This window comes from Mauremys mutica, chromosome 13 (assembly GCF_020497125.1).
Source record: "Mauremys mutica isolate MM-2020 ecotype Southern chromosome 13, ASM2049712v1, whole genome shotgun sequence".
In the NCBI taxonomy this organism is placed as follows: domain Eukaryota; kingdom Metazoa; phylum Chordata; order Testudines; family Geoemydidae; genus Mauremys; species Mauremys mutica.
The window spans coordinates 33,275,678-33,295,874 of NC_059084.1; the positions used below are offsets into that span (position 1 = coordinate 33,275,678).

A 20,197-nucleotide genomic window follows, 5' to 3' on the forward strand; every position below is an offset into this window, starting at 1 on the left:
CCCAGGCATAGAGGGTGAATACGGCCCCCACAGCTCCCACCCATCTTCTGCGTTCCCCCCCAGCCACATGTCCCCCCAGCCCCAGAGGCCTGCACTCCCTGCCCCTCCCCTGAACCCCCATCTCCTGGGCTCACGCTGTCCCTCCTGTCTGTGCAGAGGAGAAGGGGCTGCGCAGCGGGGCCCTGCGTCCGGATGGGGGCCGCAGCATGTCAGGCAAAGACTGTCCGTACTGCGGGAAAACCTTTCGCTCCTCCCACCATCTCAAGGTGCATCTGCGTGTCCACACAGGTGAGCTGGGTGCTGGGGATCCTGCAGGACAGAGCCCTCCCCAGGCTCTCTATGGCCCCTCTGGCTGGCGGGGAGAGGCAGAGGGGAGCCCATGCAATGCAGGGCACCTCAGGAGCTGCACTCGGACTGGCAGCCCCACAGCACCAGCATCCACCAGCCGTGCTGCCGGTGGGACTGCCTGTGCTGGCAGCAGCAGTAGGCTATTACCTTCCCTGTGCCAAAGGGTTTCCTGATACTCCCTAGGAGTGGGTTCCACCTTAGAGGTGGTTGCATCTGAGCAGGTCTCCAGATCACAAAGCCGGTGTCACATGGAGTGGACTTATGGTGGGGCAGTGGGCTGGCTAGGGCAGGCGGTGCCCAGAGCAGAAGGGGTATCCCTGGGTGGGTGTCTGCGTCCTGGCCCACACAGCGGGCTGCTCTGGATGGTCCTGATGGGCTCGCCTGGCCAGAGTGCCTGGCATGAGCTGGCTGCGAGGTCTTGACTGCATCAAAGAAAGTGGTTTTTGTGTGAAAACAAACATTTCACCCTAACATGGACTTTTTTTAGAATTTTCCAGGTGTGTTTAAAACCAAAAAATTGTGGGTTTCCAGTGTTCCTCACTTACTCCCCAAATTATTAGGGGCAAAACTGGAAAAAGGGGAGATGGGGGATGGAAGCTGTTTGGTAAAAAGTGCCGTGCAGGAGTCCGAAATGGGTTCTGCTTGAAATGCCCCAAGGGAGCTAGACTGACGTGCCTGGGTGTGTCTGTCTGTCTGCATCTGTGTCCGTACATCAGTGTCTGTGGCTGAGTCTCTGCATCTGTCTGTCCTGCTGGCACAGGGGAGTGAAGTGGTGTGATCTCTGCCGCATGAGCACAAAGCTATCATCTTACCAGTAATGCTTGGTTTGTGTGTAAGTGTGCGCGCATGTGTGTGTTGTGTGTAGTGTGCATGTATGTGTAGTGTGTCTGTGTGCTGTGTGTAGTGTGTCTGTGTGTGTAGTATGCCTGTGTGTAAGTGTGCATGTGGGTGGGTGTAGTGTGTGTGTGTAGTGTCCGTGCATGTGCGTATGGGTGTTAAGTGTGTGTGGAATAAACTAGCCCAGTACTTGGTCTGTCTTTGTGTCCGTCTGTGTCTCCATGTTTGCCTGTGTCCCTTTCACCGCGTCTGTCTCTGCCTGGGCTCCCCATCGTGGGTCTGACGTCTCCCTTCTCCTCCGGCAGGCGAGCGCCCGTACAAGTGCCCACACTGCGACTACGCTGGCACCCAGTCTGGCTCTCTCAAGTACCACCTGCAGCGCCACCACCGCGAGCAGAAGAACAGTGCTGGTACAGGCGCAGCCGGGGCCTTGGAGCCACGGGGCCGCACCACCCCCAGTGCCCCCGCCAAGCCACCCGCCTTCCCGCCGGAGCTGCTGCTGCAGGCAGCTGAGAAGTACCGCGGGGCCTTCCTGCCGCAGGCCTGGGGCACGGCTAGCCATGAGCCCCCGGCCCGGCCATCCCGCCGCAAGCCGGCCTGCACTGGCCGAGCCCTACGCAATGGCCGGGCCGACTTCGAGCCGCTGGACCTGTCGCTGCGGCCGGCGCTAGAGGGGGTGCCGCCTGGTGAGCTCACCCTGCACCGATGCCTCTTCTGCCCCTTTGCCACCTCCGCGCCTGAGCTCATGGCCCTGCACCTGCAGGTCCACCACAGCCGCAAGGCCCGGGGGCGCCGCTCTGTCATGGCCCCCCCCGTACGGCCCCACGCCTGCCTGGGGCAGGACGGGGAGCAGCCCCCACTGCACCCCCAGGATGAGGGGCCTGGAGTTGGGGAGGAGCCCCCCACCGCTGTGGCCCACATGTCCCAACGGCCCCCTGGAGCCCCCATGGACACGGAGCCGAGTGAGAGGCAAGGGGAGCTGGAGCTGGTGCTGGCTTGAGGCAGCAGAGCAGCCAGCCAGGGGACCTGCTCTCCCCACAGGGCCTGGAGACCCCAGTGTCCAGGAGGGGCAGGGACATGATCCCCCAGTCCTCCCACTAGTGGGGCAAGGCGGACGCAGGGGCCTGTAGTGTAGACATGAAACACTAACACTGGGCGGGAGAACTCGCTAGAAAGTAGACTCATAGGGACAGTGAGCCAGCAGGGGAGGGAAGCCACGAGGGGACAGAGAGCCACTGATGGGGGATATGCCTGGTAAGTGCAGAGAGCCATGGGGAGTGGACAGCCCCTGCTGCTCTGCACCCGCTCCAGCTCCACTGGCTGGCAGAGGGCTGTGGCTAGCAGGGCACTCTGGCTGAGTCGGGGTGCCCTGGCTGGCAGGGGGCTGTGGTGGGGCACTCAGGGTGTAGTGGGGTGCTCTGGCTGGCCGGGGGCTGAGTCAGGGTGCCCTGGCTGGCAGGAGCCGGTGGCTGGCAGGGGGCTGTGGTGGGGTGCTCTGGCTAGTGGGGCTCTCTCCCCTGGGGTTGTGGTGGTAGTTTCCTAGTGTCTGTAGACGTCTCCGTTGTCGGTTCCAGTGTTGTCGTGCTAACAGAGGCCCCGGCAGAGGCTGTGGGTCTATGCAGCTCTGGGACACGGAGTGCTGCTCACGAAGCGGGCCAAACAGAGACAGCCGTGTCCTGGGGAGGGCCATGTCCATGGAAGGGTCCCTGGGTGGGTGAGTGTCCACACCTTGGCCTTGTCTCCATGGGGACTCAAGCTGTAGTGTGGTCTCCATGGTGATCATTGTGTGGCCTCCCTCCTGTGGCCACCGGTGCTCGGTGCTGTGGCCTCGTCTCCGTGGTGATTGGTGCCATGCCCTTGGCCCCGTGGCGATGGTTGCCGTGGCAGCTGGACGATCCGTAGAGTTCTCTATTTTTTTTATTCTTTTCTTGTAGAAAATTCGAAACTGGAAATAAAAAGAAAAATGAACAAATAGACGTGCTCTCTGCCCTCGCCCCGGGAGGCTGGTGTGTGTATTTGATGGGAAATTCCCTCACAGGCCCCAGCCTGGTGCAGAACAGCCCCCCAACCTGGGACCAGTCCCCCCTCAAGCTCCCTGGAGTCAGCTTCTCCCACGGGCTCTCCCGACCCCAGGGACGTAGGACAGTCAGCTGACCCCCTGGCAGCCAGGCTGGAGGGCTGGCTCCCTTCTCAGCCCATCAGCTCTAAGCTGCACCCAACCCACCCATCCTGAGACTGTCCCCACCTCCCAGGGGTGTCCCCCTCCACACATCCCCATCTACATCACCCACACTCGCCCCCAGCCACATCAGCTCCCAGCCACGTCACCTCCCAACCAAGTCAGTCATCCACACACACCTATCCATGTTACCCCGCAGCCATGTCAGTCATCCACACACACACAGCCATGTCACCTCCCAGCCACGTCAGTCATCCACACACACATCCAGCCATGTCAGTCATCCACAACCCCAACCACATCACTTCCCTCTCTACTCCCAGCCCCCAGCCACATCACCCCCCAACACACCGCCAGCCACATCACACCCATAGCCACATCACTCCCCAGCCCCGTCAATCATCCACACACACCCAGCCACATCATCCTCCCAGCCACGTGAGTCATCCACACAACCCAGCCACATCACCCTCCCAGCCACATCACTCCCCTCCCCATTCCCAGCCCCCAGCCATGTCACCCCCCCAACACACCGCCAGCCACATCACACCCACACCTGCCCCCAGCTACGTCACCTCCCAGCCATGTCAGTCATCCACAGACACCCCAGCCATATCACCGTCCCAGACACATCAGTCGTCCACCACCCCAGCCACATCACTCCACTCCCAGCCCTGTCACTTGCCAACCACGTCACACTCCTAGCCACATCACTCCATTCCCAGCCCCCAACCACGTCATCTCCCAACCATGTCACCCTCCCATTCATGTCAGTCCACACACTCCCAGCCACATCAGCCCCCTCCCCACTCCCAGGGGTGTCACCCCCCCACACTCCCAGCCATGTCACCCAGCCACATCACCCCCCCCAACACACCGCCAGCCACATCACTCCCAAGATCCCCTAGCCACGTTACACCCCCCAGCCACATTACCCCCACCAAAACTCCCGAGCTGCATCAGCCTTTCTCAGCCCCCAGCAGCTGCTGATTCTGCCTGCGAGCCTGGCCCCAGCCACCTGGGCAGCTCCCCAACCCCCACCAGTCGACCTCGCCTCAGAGACCCCAGCTAGGGTGACCAGATGTCCCGATTTTATAGAGACAGTCCCGATATTCATGGCTTTGTCTTATACAGGCACCTATTACCCGCCACCCCTTGTCCTGATTTTTCACGCTTGCTATCTAGTCACCCTAACCCCAGCTCTTCCCTGCCCCACTGCATTCTGGGAATAAGCCCAGCTGGGCCATGGCAGAGCATGGGGTAGAATGGAGAGGGTGCATTGGGCAAATCTCCCTGGGGCTGGAGAGAGGATGGGTAAGTCTCCTCCAGTCCCCAGCCAGGGGCGGCTCCAGGCACCAGCATGCCAAGCGCACGCCTGGGGCGGCAAGCCACGGGAGGTGCTCTGCCAGTCGCCGCGAGGGCGGCAGGCAGGTTGCCTTTGGCGGCATGGTACAGCACTGCTTCTGATCTGTGGGGCAGGAGCGGGGACCTGGACTGGATGGGCCTGTGGATTTGATCGGTGGGGGTGGTGGAGGGGGAGGCAAGAGAGGGATACTGTGCTGGACGGGCCTTGAGGGGGGCAGCTCTGCTCTGGTAGGACCCACCCTCCTGCTATGGATTCACAGACAGTGCTGCAGCCATGCAGCCGCTACACTGGATTCCTGCCCCAGCACCTCTGGGCAAGAGCAGTCGCCCCCTTGCTGCCTCCAGCCCCAACTCCTCAGAGCTGAAGCAGGAGTTGATGCTTCCCAGACGTCGCTTGGGAAATCGAGCCCATCCCATGAGCACCCAGCCTGCCCCTGGCCTACACCCCCAGCACCCAGCCTGCCCCACTGCCCCTGTGATGCTCCAGGTGCATCATGGGCTGTCCCATCCTACCCCACACTGTGGCTCTGCAGCCCCTGCCCCAGCTGCTCGCTGGCTGCACAGCTGCTACCTGAGGCTGGGGGGAGCCCCCTGCCTCCAGGCATGGCCCCACACATGTGTGGCTCCTGGGATGGGGCAAGCTCCCCAGCACCCTGTGGCAGGCTGCAGGGAAGTGACACAGCCCTGAGCTGAGATGCTGCAAAGGGGCCATTCCTGGTTGCTTTGGAGGGTGTGGGGAGAGCCCGGTCCAGCCCAGCCAGGGGCTCATGGGATTTGCTGGGCTGGAACTTGGCCACCCATCAGGACTCCTGGCTTCTGTCCCTGGCTCTGGAGGGGAGTGAGGGCTAGTGGCTAGAGCAGGAGCTGGCTTGCTGCTCGTCAGAGCTCAGATGGACGGGAGACAATCTGGACTTGGGGGTATAGCAGCCTGTCCTTGCTACAGACATCCTTAGGCGATTCACTTCAGGTTGCCCTGTGCCTCAGTTTCCTCACGTGTGACATGGCTGTAATAACCTGTTCTCCCAGCCAGCAGAGCGATTCACAGCTCTGTCACGGCAGAGGGGAGCCAACAGGGTTACGCCGGATTGACACCAGTGTCACAGACCCATAGAAGATCAGGGGTGGAAGGGACCTCAGGAGGTCTCTAGTCCAGCCCCCTGCTCAAAGCAGGACCAACCCCAACAGGTGTCGCCAGGTCTTTGGGACAGGGGGCAGCCGGCCGGGCGGGGTCAGTACCAGCCCCCAGCAGCCGCCCGGCCAGGAGCAGGCGCCGCTAGAGGGGGCTGGCTCCGGAGCGCAGCTGCGGCGCTCGCTGCCCCACGTCCCGCCCCGCCCAGCGCGCACCGAGCCGGCTGCGCCCGGGGCCCCGGTAACTGGGGGAGCTGCGGGGGGCGGGGCTGGAGATCGGGGCCGGGCCGGGGCGGGGCCCGGGCGCTGCACAGACACTCACAGCCCAAGCGGTGGGAGGCTGCCCGGGCCGGACCCCTCTGGTAGGGCGTGTCTGGTAACAGCGCCCCCCATGGGCCCCCCCTGCCAGAACGCTCCTGTCCCCTGCACTCCGAGCTGTCCCCGCCCCCGTGGGGCTGTTCTCCTGGCTGGCATAGTGAGCTGGCACTGCCCTCTGCCCTGGCACCATGTGCCCCCCCCAAGCACTGGGATGCCCCAAACCCCAGACCTGGCACACAGCCCCCCACCCCACCCCCGCAAGGTCTGGCTTTCCCCGAGGCCCTGGCACAGGCATGGGAAGGTCTCAGGGGTGACCTGGCCTGTCTCCTTCCCCCAAGCAGGATTCTCCGTCCCAGGCTTTCTGGAGGGAGCGCAGGGAGGAGGTCACAGAGCCCCAGGGCTGTGAGGAAGGGAAGGTTTCATGTGGCGACTGTCCAGGTGAGGAAGGGGTTAACCTGCCCTGGTGCAGTTGGTTGGTGCAGGAGTGCCACTATGTGGAATGGCCCAGGTGCTGCCATGAGTGGTACATGGCCTGTGGTGTGGCACCCTGTGGAGCCCCCCATGCCCTGCCCTCTCTGGGACCAGGTGGGAGGTGGTCACAGCTGCTTCCCCCTTGAGGAGAGTTTGTGGGGATCAAGCCCTGGTTCCCAGCCCCATAAACAGTGATTGGTTAATGACCCCCACACAACATCCCGGAGCGTCCCTTTGCCCCAGTGCTGGGGTGGCTCTGGGGGCTGTCTACTGGGCGGCAGTGACAGGAAAGGATCTAGGAGGCACAGCGGACAAGCAGCTGGACACAAGCTACCAGTGCAGTGCCATGGCACGAGGGGTCGTGTAATCCCTGGATGTGGAACATACACGGGTGTAGTGAGCTAGGTGGCACTGGGAGGCTGACACTGGAAACCTGTGCCTAGTTCTGGTGTCCATATTCTAACAGGTGGGTGGTACATTGGAGAGGATGCAGGGAAGAGACACACACACAGTTTGAGGGCTGGAGAAAATGCCCTCGAGTGACCAACATAAAGAGCTAGATCTGTCTGGTTTACTAAAAAGCAGACTCAGTGTCTCAGCCAATAATCACATGACTCCAGGGGCTGGGACTTCGAGGAAAACACCATATAGAGGCTGAAAACATGAGAGCCTCATCTCTTTCGTTTGTCTGCGAGAAAGTGAAGAAGTGAAGTGAGCATGTGATCGTGATCTCTAAGTACCTACCTGGGGTAGAAAGCCTGAGTAGAGGGCTTTTCAACCCAGCAGGGGAAGTCAGAGCAGGATCCAGTGGCCGGATGCTGAAGCTGGAAAAATTCAGATGAGAGAGAAGGTAGAAATTTTTCACTGAGGGTGAGTAACCATTGCAACAATTTACCAAGGGCTGCGGTGCATTCTCCAGCACTTGAAGCATTTGCATCAAGATGGCTGCCTTTCTAAGGGATGTGCTCTAAGTCTGGACGTGGTGAAGGAATCAGTGGATGAAATTCTCTGGCCTGTGCTGTGCAGGGTCAGAATGGCCCTTTGGGCTTAATATTTGTTGGGCTAAGACAACATGGGAAATGGGGTGTTTGATGGAAAATACCTTGTTTTTAAAGAGCTTAGACATTTTAAAATGGAGGGTTAGACTATTGTGGAAAATCGAGTGTCATTCTCTTTTGGGAGTAAGAAATGGGAGGTTGAAGATGTCCTTCACTTACTTTGTAGTTTTCCAGTTTCTTAGTGATTGTATACAATGGGGACAGAGACCTTCAGCTGACATTAAATGACGTTTTGTTCTGTGTGAATTCGTCTTAGAATGGGCTAGGTATCATCTCTGGGTTAATAAAGTACTTTATAAAAATGTATAGCGCAGGCCAGAGAATTATTATGTTATAATGGTTCAAAAAAGAAACTATTACAAAGGTGACAAAATAAACCACTTACACACCTTATATGTTTTTTTGCTGTGTGCTGAATCTACGGAGAACAATTCTATTCATGCCAGTGTACTGAAATGCCATCACAGAGCAGTAGGTCAAGGCCCAAGTTTTTTATGAGGATTTGTATATATAGAATATCAGGGTTGGAAGGGACCTCAGGAGGTATCTAGTCCAATCCCCTGCTCAAAGCAGGACCAATCCCCAACTAAATCATCCCAGCCAGCGCTTTGTCAAGCCTGACCTTAAAAACCTCTAAGGAAGGAGATTCCACCACCTCCCTAGGTAACCCATTCCAGTGCTTCACCACCCTCCTAGTGAAATAGTTTGTCCTAATATCCAACCTAAACCTCCCCCACTGCAACTTGAGACCATTGCTCCTTGTTCTGTCATCTGCTACCACTGAGAACAGTCTAGATCCATCTCAAGAACCCTCTTTCAGGTAGTTGGAGGCTGCTATCAAATCCCTTCTCACTCTTCTCTTCTGCAGAGTAAACAATCCCAGTTCCCTCAGCCTTTCCTCGTAAGTCACGTGCTCCAGCCCCCTAATCATTTTTATTGCCCTCCGCTGGACTCTTTCCAATTTTTTCCACATCATTCTTGTAGTGTGGGGCCCAAAACTGGACACACTGCTCCAGATGAAGGGAATGTCGAAGAGAGGGGAATGATCACATCCCTCCATCTGCTGATGGTTTTAGCTGTTTAGTTATGACACCCTTTTGTAAATGTTTCAAGGAATAAAAAGCTTTGGAAACACCCCCTTGCTTTTCTTACCTAGTGTTTATTTCTGCTACTAAACAAAAATATCGTTTCTTTCCTTTTTCACACTTTCGTTAGAACATCGTAATGATGGCTGCATTGGAATGGGTGCAGAGAACTCTCTTACGCTGGTCTCTATCTTCTGTAACTTACTAGCTGGTCAAGACTGTAGACTTTAAAGAATCTTTGGCCAATCTGCTGTCAAGCACATCCTCACAGCCACTGAGGTTCAGATTGCTGCAGCTGGAGGAGGAGTTCCGTGGATGGGTGAACTCCAGGTGTGCAATTATCTCGGGCGGGGGTTCTCTTCAGAGCAGTGTGTCCTAGTGGATAGAGCAATGGACTGGGACTGTTGAGACCTGGCTTGTCTTCCTGCCTCTGCCTCTCCTGCTTGGGTTCGCTTGGGCAAATAATTTCCCCCTTTTTGTGCCTCAGTTTCCCCATCCATTAAATGAGAATCATGCTCTGAAGTGCTTTGAGATCTACTGATGAATAGTACCAGGGATTAAAGTGCAGGACTCCCTTCAGCTCCCAGTGGCCCAGAATATTCAAAGCCCTCCTCCTCCGTTATGGATGATTCCGTTTTTCTCTAAGGTCAGACATTCAGCAGCTGGTCTCCTTTTCCTCTGCTGACACCATTTGCTGGCACAACTTGCTGCTGCCCTACCATGACCCATGCCAGTCCTGGGAAGGGCAGAAGTTGGGGTTTGTGTCTCAGTGCAAAATGCAGCAACATCTGCCTTTCTGGGTCCCTTCGCTAGGCTGTGTGCAGGGGGCGGGATGTCATGTAAGCTACTCACACAATTTAACTGTGGCAATACATCATGCTAATGGGATGACTCTTCTCCTTAGTGTACCCAGGACAGGGGCAATATGTACTGGTGGTCGGGGAGCCACACGACAGCCAGTTCCCAGTAGCTCAGCCACTTCTGTGTATTACCGTAGCGTGGAAGGAGCCCAGTCTTGGTGGGTGCTGCACAGAGAACAACAGCACCGTCCCTGCCCCCAGAAGCTCCCAGCCCAAGTCCAAGGCAGAGGCCAAGAGATGGATACCAAGTGAGGGGGGAGCACAAGGAGACAGTGCTTGTCAGCACGATGGGCACTGGGCTCCGCTCTCCAGGGACCTGCTGGTTTTTTGTAGGTGAGGAGAGTTCTGCGGAGGGATGTGAAGGTAGCCAAGGAGGCTGCTGAAGGCTCCAGTTCCTGCAGGACTTGTGGCTGCACCCCTGCTGCTCTTCTGACACCCCGCGAATCTGACAGCTCCTCAGCTTTGGTCGAGAGTATCTTCCCGACACCCTCCGGGGCGCAGGGTGACGCAGAGAAATTGGTGTGGCCTGGTGGCCAGCGCACAGGCTGGCCCTTAAGCTCTATTCCCAGCTCTGGGTAAGTCCCGTCACAGTCTGGTCTGAGCCTCAGTTTCCCCATCTGTAAAATGGGGATAATGCTTCAACGCTCTTTGGGACTGATGGATGGTAAGGGCTGGGTCTTGTAAGTCAGGTCTGCTCTAACTGAAATGGTACGTTGGTATAGCTTGGTCGGTCAAGGGTGTGAAAAAACACCCCAACTTCCTTTTGCTGACAGCCTCCCCAGTGCAGACACAGCTATGCCAGTGGAAGGCGGCCAGTAGTGTTCCGGGAGGGGATGTTCCTACACTGCAGAAAAACCAGTGGGTGAAAGCTGCGTCTACCCTGCGGGGCTGCGCTGTTTAGTCTCCATAGTGTAGACATGTCCTTACCTTCTCAGCCACGTCTTTATCTTCCTGTAATTCCAAGTCACTGTTCAGGCCCTGCCAAGTTCCTTGCAGGCTTCCTGCTCCTGAGATAATCTCGTTTGGTTTGCTAGCCTTGCCTATTTGCTCTTCAAATTCCCTCCAGCCCTCTTGATTTCCATGTCACCTGTGGGAGTGGCAGACGCTCTTTTCCTGGGTTTCCATTCCTGAAGGCTCTTGTCTGGCTTGCATCACATCCGGCCATGCAACCCTCACAAACTGTCCTGCCAGCATCACTACTGCTGGGGTTTCAAGGTGCAAAGGGCTGTGTGGATGCTCTGACTTGAGTTCAAATCTGCCTCATTTTGGTTTAGCTTAAAGCCAGGTCTACACTTGGGAATGTTAATTCATTCGTAGGTTTTAAGGCTCTGTGATCATCTTGTCCGACCTCCTGTATAACCCAGGCCAGAGAACGTCCCTGAATCAATTCCTATTTGAACTCAAGCAGCTCTTTTAGAAAAACATCCTATCTTGATTTTAAAATTGCCAGGGATGGAGAATCCACCACAAGCCCTGGAAGTTGTCCCAGTGGTTAATTACCCGCACTATTAAAAATGTGCACCACTCTGAGTTTGTCTGGCCTCAACTTCCAGCCACTGGATCTTGTGTGATGTTTGTCTGCTAGACTGAAGAGCCATCTGCTGTCACATTCCTGGTTCCTCTGTAGGTATTTATAGACCGGGATCAAGTCACCCCTTAACTATGGCTATACCAGCAAAAACCCCAGCTATACCAGTGTGAAAATGCTTTTGCTGGTATAACTTATATTGGCTCAGGGTGTGAAATGCGCAATACCAGCGGAGTGCTTTTGCCACTTTAGCTGCTTTGCTTTCACCCCCAAACAGCAGTTGCTGGTGGGGTAGCTGTGAAGCGTAGCCCTGGCTTACCTCAAGAAGGAACAGATTTAACCTGCACTTTCATCGCGTGAAATTGGATCATCCACACCGTGGCTTCTGAAGGGGAGTAGGGGATGTGGTTCCCGCAATAACAGGGCCTGGATTCCATGCCCCAGAGGTCCCTGCCAGTCTCATGTCCTGAGGATTTGCCGTCAAACACCTCCTTCAAGCTCTTCTTTGCTGGGAGGCCTTCAATAAACATTTTTATTATCCTCTGTTAAACTTTTCCCATCTTTTTCTTGTACCAAACCAAATCTATTCCAGGTGCCAACGCACAGAACAAGTCAAGGGAAAAAAACTTCTATGCCAGAAAAAAGGAGACCACAGACCAGATCTGTAAAGGGATTTAAAAATCCCCAGGGGCCTTCGGTGCCTAAATACTTCTATGAATCTGGCCTCTAGCAATTGACACGGTGCTTGGATTCCCGTGACAATATTCCCAGCCCTGTATCCAAACAAACATATATAGAAAAAAGAGGAACTCCAAGTCAAGTGGGAAAAGGAAGAGACAGGGAAGGGTGTGGATTGATCACCTGCCTTTCATACATGCAGCCTGCCGGGACCTTTAGTCCACTAGTTCTAGGAAACTGGCCAAAATAGCCTACAATAAACTTGACGAGGGTTTGGCAGCTGGTGCATTGAGGTGGCTGCCCATCGTCACATCATCTTGTACTCCCCCATCAGCCTGGCTGGACCCACCAGGAATGGGTGTTTTGTCCTGTGTATGTACAGTGCCTAGCACAGGGGGAGGGGGCCCTTAGTCTCCTACATGGGCTGCAGCGTTCCCAGACGGGCAAGGCCGGGGTCTGGATTCTGTTCCCAACGGGGCAGGGGGGCCTGTGAGCTCCACCCCCAGCATGTCCAGCTCTCTGCTCCAGTTTCACTCCGGGGCATGCATGCCTCACCTAGCGGCTTGTTTAAGTGCCTTCCATTCTGTGTCCAAGGCGTGTGATTTCCTTCCTTTTCAGCGCAGGGCTCTGCGAATCCCCGGGGGGATCTGAGTAACAATAGGCTATTGGGGGAGACTCTAGAGCTTTAGGAGTGAATCCAGACTGACTCCTGGGGCAGCAGGGACCATCTGTCTGCTCTGTGTCTGTGCAGCGCCTGGCATGGGCAGCAGCTGGTCTGCCAGGGTGAGTGTTGGACAGGTCACGGCTGCTCCTTGGCGCTGGGCCCTGGGCCACAGCGGTGTGAGCTTGGGTTGGGTGTGTGACCCCCCACCCGGACAGACCCAACCCCAGCCCAGTGGGACTCCCAGGTGGGGGTGTGGGCAGCTAGGGCTGCACCTCCCCCTGCTGTCCCTGTCTGAGGAGGGCCAGGGGACACTGGAGACAGGTGGGGAGGGCAAGAAGTTGGATTCGGGGGGCAGTGGGGCACAATGGGAATAGGGGAGAATGACAGGAGGTGAAGTGTGCAGGGGAATGGGAGGAGATGGGGGGCTGAGGGTGTGAGGGGTGCAAGGGGGTGCAGAAGGGCCAAGGGCGAATGGGGGGCCAGTGGAGGGGTGCAGGGGGTGGGGAGCTGTAGGGAAGTGGGGTGCAGGAGGGCCGGGGCAAATGGGGGCAGTTGAGGGGTGCAGAGAGTGGGGAGCTGTGGGGAAGTGGGGTGCAGGAGGGCCGGGGCGAATGGGGGCAGGTGGAAGGGGGGTGGGGGTGCAGGAGGGCCGGGGCGAATGGGGGCAGGTGGAAGGGGGGTGGGGGTGCAGGAGGGCCGGGGCGAATGGGAGGCGGGGGGAGGGCTTGGGGGAAATGGGCTTTGCCGGGGGGGCGCTCAGGGCCAGGCGCAGCCGGGAGGGGCAGCGGGGCCCCAGCAGAGGGGCGGGGGCTCATTTACAGGCAGGGGCCGGGCTCCCCTGGAGGCCCCGGGGCCGGGCCAGCTGTGGGCCCGCCCCGGGGGAGGGTCCCGTGGGGCCGGCTATGGGGCAGAGGGCGGAGTCCCCGGGGCTGGCGGCGGGAGGGTCCCGTGGGGCCGGGGGTGAAGCTCCAGGTGGACCCCGCCCCGGACGGCGCTGGGGCTGCCCGGGGGTCGCCGAGCCCGGGCCCGCCGCGGAGCCTCCTGCTCACCCGGTAATTGCACCCGGCGGCGGAGCAGCTGGGCTGGGCGCAGCGTGGGGGGCTGGGCCCGGGACCTGGGAGCCATTCGGGGGCTGGGCAGGCTGGGTAAAGCGTGTGGGGGGGGGGACCTGGGTGCAGTGGGGGGGCTGAGCAGGGGAGACTGGGTGCAGTTGGGGGGAGGCTGGGTGCAGAATGGGGGGATGGGCAGGCTGGGTGCAGCGGGGGGGTCTCGGTGTCTATGGGCTAGGTATAGTGGGGGGGCTGGTGCAGCATGGGGGTTGGGCAGGGGCCCTGGGTGCAGTGGGGGGGGGGGCTGGGGGCTTGGTGTAGTGGGGGGGGTCGGCAGGCTGGGTGCAGCATGGGGGGGCTGGGGACGGGTGTAGGGTGTGGAGAGCTGGATATTTGGGGCAGGTGTGGGGCTGGCACAGCGTGGGAGGGGGCTGGGTGTCTGGGGCAGAGGGGCTGGGCAGTCGGGGGCATTGCTGAGTGTCTGGGGTGGCGATAGGGTCGGGTGGGTGTTGGAATATCAGAATGTTGGGGGGGGGCTGGGTGGGTGGGAGTGTCTCTCTGGGACTGGCTGGAGGTGGGGGGCTGTGTTTTGGGGGATGGGGCCTGGCAAATGGATTTCTCGGGGCCCGGTTGGGGGGCACCTCGGGCTCTGTCGCTGGGGGCGCTGGCCACTCCAGTTCTTTTTGCTGCCAGGGCTGTTGGCTAGAGAGTGGCCGAATGTTTCCCCAGCGACACAGACACCAGATCCAGGGGCAGCAAATGGGCAGGAGCACCCCGCCCCCCCAGCACTCCCCCACTGACTGCCCTTCTCACCCTGGCAGGCTGCAGAGCCCACCCGGCTCATTCATGGCTGCAGCAGAGCCCGCTCGGGGAAGGGACTATCAGCGAGCTGCGGGTGAGTCTGCCCCGGGGAGGGGGTGATGTGCGGGAGCCCTGCCCACTGGGCTGTGAGCCGCATGGGATGAATCAGGGGAGGGGGAATCCCTTGGGATGCTCAGAAGGGGACACCCAGTGCAGCCCCCTCGGTGAGGGGCTGTTGGAATTGGTCTCCTGAGGACTTCCCCTGGTGCAGCGGGAGCCTCCAGGCAATGACAGTCACCCTGGGGTTGTAGCTCCTAGCAAATGTGACCTCCCCCAGGCACAGGGTGGTGCCACCTTCCCATCCCCAGGAGGTCTCCCTGACCTCACCTCTTTGCTTCCTCCAGAAGGATGCTCTGTCCCCCTGCCGGACCCGGCGTCCTGGGTGGAAGGGGAGAACGTGTGGGTGCTGGAGCTGCAGCCCTACGGCGATCCCAGTGGTGAGTGAGCAGCGAGGTTCTTTGCCCTCGGTACTTGGCACTGGGGCGACCGCTGCTGGGTCCAGTTCTGGGGCCCACAGTTGAGGAAGGAGGTTGATGAAGTGGAGAAGGGTCGGAGAAGAGCCACCAGACTGAGGAAAGGGTAGAAAACCTGCCTTACGGCGATAGATCCCTGGAGCTCGATCTCTGTGGCTTAACAAAGACAAGGTTCAGGGGTGACTTGACCACAGTCTATACACAGCTACGCAGGGGGAACAAATATTTGATAATGGGCTCTGTGGTCTAGCAGTTGAAGGTCTAACGCAAGCCACTGGCTGGACGCTGAAGCCAGCCACGTTCAGACTGGAAAGAAGGTGCCTCTTGACAGGGAGAGAAATTAACCATTGAAAGCATTTACCAGGAGTGGTGGTGGATTCTCCATCACTGACAATTTTTCAGGCCAGATGGGATGGTTCTCTTAAAGGGCTGCTCTGGTAGAAACTGGGATGGATTCTGGGCAGGTCTCGGGCCTGGACTACGCAGGAGGTCAGATTGCATGGGCCCTCCTGGCTGCACCCAGGTGGTCCCCCGGCTGAGGCTGGGACTCACCTCTGGTTGCACTCTGTGTCCCAGCAGGTGACGAAGCGGTAAAGCTGGAGCCGCAGGGGCCGTTCCTGAGAAGCTCTGTGAAGGCTGTAAAGCAGGAGACGCTGAAGCCAGGCATAGCAGGGATGCCGGAGCCGGAGGGGCCGTTCCTGAGAAGCTCTGTGAAGGCTGTAAAGCAGGAGACGCTGAAGCCAGGCATAGCAGGGATGCCGGAGCCGGAGGGACCGTTCCTGAGAAGCTCTGTGAGGGCTTTAAAGAAGGAGATGCCCGAGCCAGGCATAGCAGGGATGCTGGAGCTGGAGGGACCATTCCTGAGAAGCTCTGTGAGGGCTTTAAAGCAGGAGATGCCTGAGCCAGGCATAGCAGGGATGCTGGAGCCGGAGGGACCATTCCTGAGAAGTGCTGTGAGGGCTTTAAAGCAGGAGAGGCCCGAGCCAGGCATAGCAGGGATGCTGGAGCCGGAGGGGCCGTTCCTGAGAAGCTCTGTGAGGGCTTTAAAGCAGGAGAGGCCCGAGCCAGGCATAGCAGGGATGCTGGAGCCGGAGGGGCCATTCCTGAGAAGCACTGGAGAGAACATTCCCTGGATCCCGGAGCAGGGCAGAGCTGGTGGGAACCAGCACCGGGCAGAGAGGAGGAACCCTCCACGGAGGAGGCAGGGTAAGAACAGCCGCTATGACCCCCTGCCGGGGAGGCAAGGGGGCAGCCCCCTGCGGGACATCACTGTGCCCCAGAGCGCAGCTGCAGGGGGGCCACCCCACACGTGTGCCACCTGTGGAAAGAGTTTCAGCCGCCGCTCCAAGCTGAGCTCCCACCAGAGGAACCACACTGGAGACAAACCCCACAGCTGTGGGGACTGTGGGAAGGGCTTCCTGTGGCGCTCGGACCTGCTCCGGCACCAGCTCATGCACACGGGGGAGCGTCCCCACCACTGCTCCCAGTGTGGCCGTGGCTTCAGCCGGGCCTCGCGGCTTCTGCAGCATCAGAGAGTCCACATGGAAGCCAGCCACGGAACGGAGGGCAGCCCGGTGCCGAATGTGTTGCAGGGAGTACACGGGGAGCCTGGCAATGGAGTGGGGCAGAGCCCGGGGCTGAGCGAGGGCCAGAGAGTCCATGCGGAGCCTGGCCACGGAGTGGGACGGAGCCCAGGACTGAATGTGGGGCTGGGAGTCCACTTGGATCCCCGCCATGAGGTGGGGCAGAGCCCGGGGCTGAGTGAGGGCCAGGGAGTCCACGTGGAGCCTGGCCACGGGGTGGGGCAGAGCCTGGGGCTGAATGAGGGGCTGGGAGTCCACACAGAGCCGGACCACAGAGTGGGGCAGAGCCTGGTGCTGAATGAGGGCCAGGGAGTCCACGCAGAGCCTGGCCACGGAGTGGGGCGGAACCTGGGGCTCAGTGAGGGCCAGGGAGTCCATGCGGAGCCTGGCCATGGAGTGGGGCGGAGCCTGGGGCTCAGTGAGGGGCAGGGAGTCCATGCGGAGCCTGGCCATGGAGTGGGGCGGAGCCTGGGGCTCAGTGAGGGGCAGGGAGTCCATGCGGAGCCTGGCCATGGAGTGGGGCGGAGCCTGGGGCTCAGTGAGGGGCAGGGAGTCCACGTGGAGCCTGGCCACGGAGTGGGGCACAGCCCGAGGCTGAGTGAGGGGCTGGGAGTCCACGTGGAGCCCGGCAATGGAGCAGAGAGGACCTGGGCTCTGAGTACGCTGCAGAGAAGCCACGTGGAGCCTGCCCATAGAGGGGAGGGCAATGTGGCACAGAGCCCAACCTTGTTCGCACTGCAAGGAGTCCATGGAGAGCCCTGTCATGGAGCGGGGTGGAGCCCAGTGCTCACTACACTGCAGGGCATCCATGCAGAGCCTGGCCATGGAGTGGGGCGGAGCCTGGGGCTGCATGAGGGGCTGGGAGTCCATGCGGAGCCTGGCCACGGAGTGGGGCGGAGCCCGGGGCTGAGTCAGGGGCTGGGAGTCCATGCAGACCCTGCCCATGGAGTGGGGCGGAGCCTGGGGCGGAGTGAGGGGCAGGGAGTCCATGCGGAGCCTGGCCACGGAGTGGGGCGGAGCCTGGGGCGGAGTGAGGGGCAGGGAGTCCACGTGGAGCCTGGCCATGGAGTGGGGCACAGCCTGGGGCTCAGTGAGGGGCAGGGAGTCCATGCGGAGCCCGGCAATGGAGCAGAGAGGACCTGGGCTCTGACTATGCTGCAGGGAGTCCATGCAGAGCCCTGCCCCGGGGCAGGGTGGAGCCCAGTGCTGACTACGCTGCAGAGAAGCCACGTGGAGCCTGCCCATGGAGGGGAGGGCAACGTGGCACAGAGCCCAACCTTGTTTGCACTTCAGGGAGTCCACGGAGAGCCCTGCCATGGAACGGGGTGGAGCCCAGTGCTCACTACACTGCAGGGCATCCACGCAGAGCCAGGCCACGGAGTGGGGTGGAGCCCAGTACTCACTACACTGCAGGGTGTCCACGCAGAGCCAGGCCATGGAGCAAGCTGGAGCCCTGTGCTAACTACACTGCAGGGCGTCCATGTGGAGCCCTGCCACGGAGCAGGGTGGAGCCCAGTGCTCACTACACTGCAGGGTGTTCACACAGAGCCAGGCCACGGACCGGGGTGGACCCCAATGCTCACTACACTGCAGGGCGTCCATGCAGAGCCAGGCCACAGAGCAGGGTGGAGCCCCGTGCTCACTACGCTGCAAGGAGTCCACGGGGAGCCCTGTCATGGACAAGAATGGAGCCCAGCCCTGAGTGCATTGCAGGGCATCCATGGGGAGCCCAGCCACAGCCCAGAAGGGAACCCGGCGCTGATTGCCTTGCAGAGGGTCCACGCGGAGTCCTGGCATGGCGCAGAGGGTAATGTGGCACAATGCCCAACCGTGTTTGCACTGCAGAGAATTCATGCAGAACCCTGCTATGGCACTGAGGGACCCGCGGCCCAGAGCCTGGAGCTGATTGTGGTGCAGAGAGTCCATGGGGAGCCCTGCCATGGAGCAGAGGGGAGCTCAGCCCTGATTACCCTGCAGGGAGTCCACGGGGAGCCCTGCCACGGCACCGAGCAGAACCCGGCACTGCATGCAGTGCAGACAGTCCACGGGGAGCCCTGCCACGGCACCGAGCAGAACCCGGCACTGCATGCAGTGCAGACAGTCCACGGGGAGCCCTGCCACAGCACCGAGCAGAGCCTGGCACTGAGTGCAGTGCGGACAGTCCATGGGGAGCCCTGCCACGGCACCGAGCAGAGCCCGGCACTGTGTGCAGTGCAGACAGTCCACGGGGAGCCCTGCCAAGGCACTGCGCAGAGCCAGGCACTGCATGCAGTGCAGACAGTCCACGGGGAGCTCTGCCACGGCACCGAGCAGAGCCCAGCACTGAATGCAGTGCAGACAGTCCATGGGGAGCCCTGCCAAGGCACTGAGCAGAGCCAGGCACTGCATGCAGTTCAGACAGTCCACGGGGAGCTCTGCCACAGCACCGAGCAGAGCCCGGATCTGCATGCAGTGCAGACAGTCCACGGGGAGCCCTGCCAAGGCACCGAGCAGAGCCCAGCACTGCGTGCAGTGCAGACCGTCCACGGGGAGCCCTGCCATGGAGTAGAGAGTCCCATAGCCCAGAGCCTGGCGCTGGCTGCGCTGCAGAGTCTCCAGGCTGGAGAGGCTCAATGTGTCATTGCTGAGCGAGGGGGAGGCCTGGCCGAGACCCCACCATCCTCCGTGGCCTTGGTGCAGGAGAATCCCTTCCAATGTCCCGAGTGCCGAAAGTGCTTCAGCCGCAGCTCGTACCTGGTGAAGCACCGCCGGATCCACGGGGCGGGGAAGCCCCACCAGTGCCCCCAGTGTGGCAAGTGCTTCAGCCAGCGCTCATACCTCTGCAAGCACCGCCGGATCCATGCCGCAGCAGCCGGCAAACCCCACGAGTGCGCGCTGTGCGGCAAGCGCTTCAGCCTTCGGTCCTACCTCTGCAAACACCGCCGCATCCACACGAGATAGAGCCGGTCCCCAGGCCTGGGAGCCACAGCAGCCCTGGAACCAAGGGGACACCGCCCTGTAGCCACAGAGCCATGGTACAAGCAGCACACAGAGTGTGCCAGCAGAACCCACGGCACAGAAGCGCTACCGGCGGAGCTGGCAGGCTCCTCTCTCTGGCACGCGGTGGGAGAGGGAGCGCTGGGTGAGGCTGGGGGGAAGAGGGGGGAGAACTTTCTGTGCCATGTTCTATAGTGTTTTCTGTCAATAAACGGTTTCGAAGAGGGGGAAATGCTCCCTTCTAAACGCGCATCGTCTCTCTGCAGCCGTTTGGGGGTAAGGCAAGGGCCGTGGCCCTGGTATGAGAGCAAAACAGCCTGAGCTGCGTGTCCTGTGTGAGCCTCTCCACTGGGGGGGGAGGCCGGCGTGCCCACGCAGCCATTCCTGCAGGGGGGAACGATTCTGTCACGGTGCAGCCCATAACCCCTGCTGGAATGCAGCCGCTCACCCAGGGCTGGGATACCCGTGGGGCATCAGGCGCCCAGCACCTGCTGCGATGGGGTCCAGTCCCCCTTTGGGAACCCCAGCTTCCAGCAGGCCCTGCCACTCTGGTCTTGGGGCTATACCCGGGCTGGGGCAGTGCGTGAAGTGGTGAGTGACTCTGCTCCTGCGGGAGGCCAAGGGGCCAGAACCAGGGTTGGGTTCCCCCCCAGCCACAGGAATGGCATGGTGCTGCTGCTGCTGCCCCAGCCCTGGGACTGCCGGGGTCCTGGGGCTGCGCAGCTGTAGGGTGGAA

General features: G+C 60.1%; 2 protein-coding genes across 6 annotated transcripts in view; both read left to right on the forward strand.

Annotated features, from left to right (window-relative positions):
- The window catches only part of LOC123348304, a 45,950-nt gene that overhangs the window by 13,020 nt on the left and 12,733 nt on the right, over positions 1-20,197 (forward strand). Inside the window, exons 4-9 of the mRNA XM_044985821.1 lie at positions 157-288; positions 1,491-2,173; positions 6,517-6,613; positions 14,774-14,866; positions 15,482-16,881; positions 18,331-19,385. Coding sequence (XP_044841756.1) covers positions 157-288; positions 1,491-2,173; positions 6,517-6,613; positions 14,774-14,866; positions 15,482-16,881; positions 18,331-19,385 — 3,460 coding nt within the window. The remainder of the gene's footprint in view (positions 1-156; positions 289-1,490; positions 2,174-6,516; positions 6,614-14,773; positions 14,867-15,481; positions 16,882-18,330; positions 19,386-20,197) is intronic.
- Positions 6,203-19,680, forward strand: LOC123347907 (hornerin-like). 5 transcript variants are annotated; one of them, XM_044985096.1, is made up of 7 exons: positions 6,204-7,516; positions 8,920-9,119; positions 9,983-10,224; positions 14,390-14,463; positions 14,774-14,866; positions 15,479-15,549; positions 15,631-19,680. In XM_044985096.1, exons 2-7 carry the CDS (start codon positions 9,105-9,107, stop codon positions 19,423-19,425), a joined length of 4,290 nt encoding a protein of 1,429 aa, XP_044841031.1. In that variant the 5' UTR covers positions 6,204-7,516; positions 8,920-9,104; the 3' UTR covers positions 19,426-19,680. The 5 variants fall into 5 exon arrangements, with proteins under 5 accessions (XP_044841028.1, XP_044841030.1, XP_044841031.1 ...); XM_044985093.1 differs by having other exon boundaries at positions 6,203-7,516; positions 15,479-19,680; XM_044985095.1 differs by having other exon boundaries at positions 6,203-7,516; positions 15,482-19,680.